Source organism: Tupaia chinensis, unplaced genomic scaffold (assembly GCF_000334495.1).
Source record: "Tupaia chinensis unplaced genomic scaffold, TupChi_1.0 Scaffold000037_18, whole genome shotgun sequence".
NCBI lineage: Eukaryota > Metazoa > Chordata > Mammalia > Scandentia > Tupaiidae > Tupaia > Tupaia belangeri.
Window position 1 is genome coordinate 1,463,331 of NW_006159476.1, and position 4,857 is coordinate 1,468,187.

Here is a 4,857-nt window from a genome sequence, read left to right on the forward strand (position 1 = left end):
TTGGAGAGATTTTTTTGCTATAGGGCGGGTGTGCTCACCAGACAGACAGATAGACAGAAAGCAAGAAATCACCCCCCAGGGGGGATGGCCATGCCACAATCCCTTCTCCTCTATTCCCCTCTTGGGATCTTGGGCACGCACGCACAGGCACTCAGCGTGAGTTTTAAGCCACCGGGTTCGGGACTCGTACCACGGTCGACTACGTGGGAGTCCAGCGACATAGCCATTATGCTAACTGCTGGTCCCCTCATTAGCACTTTTTATACAAAAAGGTTTTTTGTTTTTTTCAAAAAGAATTATTTATTTCCATTTGTTATTGTTATTTTTTTTTCTTTATTTGACGAGAGAGAGAAAGGGAAAGTGAGAAAGCAAGCCACCAGGTCCAGGACTTGAACCATGGTTGGCCATGTGGGAATCCAGCACCCTTATCCACACCACCTGCTGCTGCTGGGCCCCCTCCCCCCCTTTTTTAAAAAAAATGCTTGTCTGAGAGACAGAGAGGTAAAGTGATAAATCATCTGGGGAGGGGGAGGATAGTCCTGTCACAATCCCTTCACCTCCATTCTCCTCTAGACATTTTGGGAACGCATACACATGTGCCTGGCATGTTTTTCAAGCCACTGGGTCCAGGATTCAAATGACGAAGTTGGACATGTCCAAGTCCAGTGCCTTAACCTCCAGGCCACCTGCAGCCCCCAAAAGGGGTTTTTAATTTTTTCCTTTTTAAATATTTTTTTGCCATTGGGCACATGTACTTGTCAGAGAGAGGGAAAATAAGAAATCACCCCTCAGGGGGGATGGTCACATCTCCTCCTGGGATCTTGGGCACACAAATACATGCACCTGATGTGATCTTCAAGCTATGTCAGGGACTCAAACCATGGATGGCTATGTGGAAATCCAGATCCTTAACCATACCACCTTCTGGTCCCAAAAGGGTTGACTTTTAACTGCCAGAGAGCCCTATTTCGTGACAATTCTCTGTGACTGTTTCCTTACCCCCAACCCTCCTCCCGTGCTTGCTCACGTTACTGTCTAAATCCTATGAGGAAGCAACATACGCAGGATGGTGAGGGCCAAACTAAGTTTGAGTCCCAGCTCCCTGATCCTTTCTAGCTACATAACCCTGAACAATGGTATCTCTGAACTCTGGGTTCTTCTTGTGTGAAGTGTGGTAAGTGGTTAGAATAGCGTTCTTTTTTTAAAGAATTATTTTACTTTATTCATTGTCATTATTTTATTTTTTTGAAGTTGACCAGAGAGAGACAGAAGGGAGAAAGCAAGCTGCCAGGTCCAGGACTGGAACCGTGGTCAGCCATGTGGGAGGGAGTCCAGCTGTCTTAACCATCACACCACCTGCTGGCCCCAAGAACAGTGCTCTTAATATGCACTCAGTATGGTCAGTCAGTAGCGTGGTGGTTTAGGCGGCTGGATCCTACATGGCTGATTGCACAGGTTGGAGTCTCAGGCTTGAAAAACACATTGGGCACATCTCAAACTCCCAAGAAAATTAAGGGATTATAGGGGAGGTGATTTCTCATTTTCCCTTTCTTGAGTGAGCACCCATAGCAAAACTAAAGAAAAGATTTACTACAGGTTATGTACAATGATCTGTGCAACTTTGATACAGAAGGGGTACAGACAACTAGGAAACTCACCAAGTCCCTCCCATTGGTCCAGTGAAGTTTAGAAACTCAAGGGAACATTATTCCTTCCAAAATATTTTTATTAAAAAACAAACAAAAAGCCACCACAAACCCTGCCTTTCTTTTAAATAACGTGGCATGGAGCAGTTTGGTTCCCACCCTATTGCACGTGGTCCGGCCTGGTTATGAAGCAGAAGGCTGCTGGAACTGCGGTCCTGCCAAGGAGGTAGGGTTCAGCCTAGGGGTGGGGGAGACCAGCCCCTCCAACTCCCTTACGGTGCAAAAGCCTGGGTCAGAGCAATCTGACAGCACATCCCTGGCATCCTTTGACAGGCCCAGCTTTATCTTCCCTGAGACCCCAATGGTCAGAAGGGGAGTGAAGGAAATGGCAGAAGAAATGTGTGAGCAATTGGGCTCCCAGAAACAGGGTCTCATTAAGGCATCTGGAACAGATAAATTAAGTCAGGAAGACCCACCTTCACAGAAGGCTGGGCTAACCAGACACACACACATGCAGGACAGTTTGTGGAACTCTGAAAGGGAGGAATGGAGGTTGTAGTCACTGCTTAGAACCTCCACCAACCCAGACACACAGAGCTGCACCCAGGGATCCAGACAATTAAGACTGATAGGAAGAAGGATCCCCCTCAAAGTTTTAGGACCCCAGAATGATCTCCATGATGTGATCTAGTTCATTCCACTCCCAGGATCCTGGGGCACAGAAGAGGTTAGGAGGAGGATCTGGAGGGGCCAAGGCAGGTTCCTTTTCTACTGCAGATGTGTCAATGTCCAGAAAGAAGTCATCCAGGCCAGAGTCTCCCAGGTACCGGGAGCTCAGAGCCTCTAAGAACACTGGATCAGGCTGGGGCAGCAAGTCATTCTGAAGGTTCGGGGGATCCACTGGATTCTGTGGGGCCTCGGTCTCGTCCATGGAAGTTTCCAGCTCCCTGAGGATAGAGCCGATGGTGGTTGACAGGGAGAAATCCTCCTCGCCTAGGAAGAGAGGTTCCGGGGGCAGAGCAGGTGCAGGAGCCAGATGAAGTGCAGCCTGAAGCTGCTGGAGGGTGTTGTGGATGAGGACATGTCTGCGGAGGCTGGGTGCCCGGGGGCCCAGGCTGCGCTGGACTTTGTCTAGAGAAATGCGGAGCAGGGCTTGCTGGTAACTCCGAAGGCCTGCCGGACCCCAGTCCCACCTCTCTTCCTCCTCCTCTTCTTCCAAATCTGAGTGTTTCCTCTTCAAGCCTCCCACCATGATGCTCTGTGGAAAGGAATGATAGGTCAGACACAGTTGAGCTAAATCAAATCCCACTTTCTCATGCCTGTATAGTTTGTGATTTTAATGATCTGAACCTCAGTTTACTCATCTATAAGATGGAAATGGTCTGAACCCCACAAGGCTAGGGAGGTGAGTAAATGTATGTGATTAAGGAAACAAGAGCTGGACTTAAAACATAGCTAGGCTTAGATCCCACTTACTTGTCTGTTGTGGCCTCAAATAAGGAATTTACATCTTGAGAATCAATATCCTCATCTGCAAAGGATCCTAACTCAAATCCCTCTGGGTCTTAAAACCGTTCTTCCACAAACCTTTCTTCAAACATGTCACACACAGACAGGTGTGGAGCACAAAGACCTGGACTGGAAGTAGGGACTCCAGGGTCTGAATTCTGTCTTGGATACTGCTGAGCTGTGCGATCTTGAGAAGTGACGTGATGCCACCTCTCTGGGCCTCAGTTTCTTCATCTGTAAAATGGGGATTGTAAAAATACTTCTCACCACATCCTCAAGGAGATCCCACGTGTAATATGCACCGGGTCTAACACACAGGAAGTGCTTGATGAACGAGAGTTAATTGTCATTTATTCATTCAGTAGTTTTATTTGAGTGCATACTATATTCGAGCTTCCTAGAGCCCTATTAGGGCACCTATTTGTTGAGACTCCTTAACTCAGAGCGCTCCCAAGAGCAGAGAAGCAGCCTTCCTCTCTATTCGCCCACGCCTTCAGCTTCCCCCAAAGCGCGCCCCAAAGGAAAAGTTGGTAGAACACAACTGATGCCAAGCCCCGCCCCACCCGATGAACCACCCAACCAGAACTCGGTGCTCTGCAGGACCCGCCCCCCCTCCCTGGATTCTAGCCAGTATCTAGGCACGCCCCAATTTGGCCTAGGGGCTTCTGGGAAACATGGGCCAATAGCCGCCAGGCACACAAATTGACGTAGATTAGGCACTACAATCCCCAGAGGGCTCGACTCGCCAATGGGACGAAACTCCCCCCACCCTCCCTTAGGGCATGCGCACAAGGTCCCGAGGTGGTGGGGGAAGGGAACCCGGACGTCCAGCTGCCGGGTGCCTGCCGAGCCCCGCCCTCCACTGCCTCCGGGGCTGCAGGTTTGAGCTCCACGCCCGGAACACCCCTCCCCCACCCTAGCCTCCGGCCGTAAAACTACTTTCTCCCAATCTCTCCAACTCTTGAAGATCCGAGATTCTTACCCCAAACTGCTCAGAGGTTCAGAGACCCACGCTCCAACACATCGCTCAAAGACGACAAATGCTCCCTGATTCACCCAACTCGGAAAGTAGGTATCCCAATTTTGAGAACTTCCCTACAACTTTCTCCTGTTCACCTGACTTTCAAACGCCTCTGGACTTCATCTCCAAACTCCTCATTCGGCTCCAAGACGCAAGTATTGAATTCTCCCCAGCACTCCCACCCCGCAACCGCGTCTCGGGAGTCCAAAAATCCTTGACTCTATTTCTCTCAAGTCTCCAAATATTTGCAATCACAGCCCCAAAGTTCTCACATCTTTTCCAGAAGACTATAGAGCCCCCAAATCAACCTGTTCAGAAGACCTAAATTGTCCTAATGTCCAGAATCTCTGCCCCAAAAGTTCTGTCCTCTGGTTCTCTCGCTTCTCCAAACACCCATGTCCTAACTTCATACTCCTTCCACTGAAAATCTGCCCCAACAACGTCGCCTCCCGTCCTGGATCTCTAACGTAGTCTCTCCAGACCTATCAGCCACTCTAATCTGTGCCCCCAACCCCTCGCTCAGGACTTGCCTCTTCAAATTGTCGGTCGCGCTTCCATCTTCCCCCACTCCCTCCCCCCACCACCACTCAAGGCAGAGCCTAAGCCTGGAGACCACTCCTCACCTCAGTTGCCAGGCTTGCAACGATCACCTCCCGGAACTCCTGCAGCGCCCAGACCCAC

General features: G+C 49.8%; 1 protein-coding gene across 5 annotated transcripts; it reads right to left on the reverse strand.

Moving 5' to 3' along the window:
- Nucleotides 1-1,705: 1,705 nt before the first annotated feature.
- Nucleotides 1,706-4,857, reverse strand: SERTAD3 (SERTA domain containing 3). Of its 5 annotated transcripts, none has more exons than XM_006140464.3 (3): nt 4,800-4,857; nt 3,280-3,389; nt 1,706-2,904 (listed from the first exon to the last, which is right to left on the reverse strand). In XM_006140464.3, the coding sequence occupies exon 3, from the start codon at nt 2,896-2,898 to the stop codon at nt 2,302-2,304; it is 597 nt and encodes a 198-aa protein (XP_006140526.1). In that variant the 5' UTR covers nt 2,899-2,904; nt 3,280-3,389; nt 4,800-4,857; the 3' UTR covers nt 1,706-2,301. The 5 variants fall into 5 exon arrangements, with proteins under 5 accessions (XP_006140526.1, XP_006140523.1, XP_027627730.1 ...); XM_006140461.3 differs by having other exon boundaries at nt 3,234-3,389; XM_027771929.1 differs by having other exon boundaries at nt 3,123-3,389.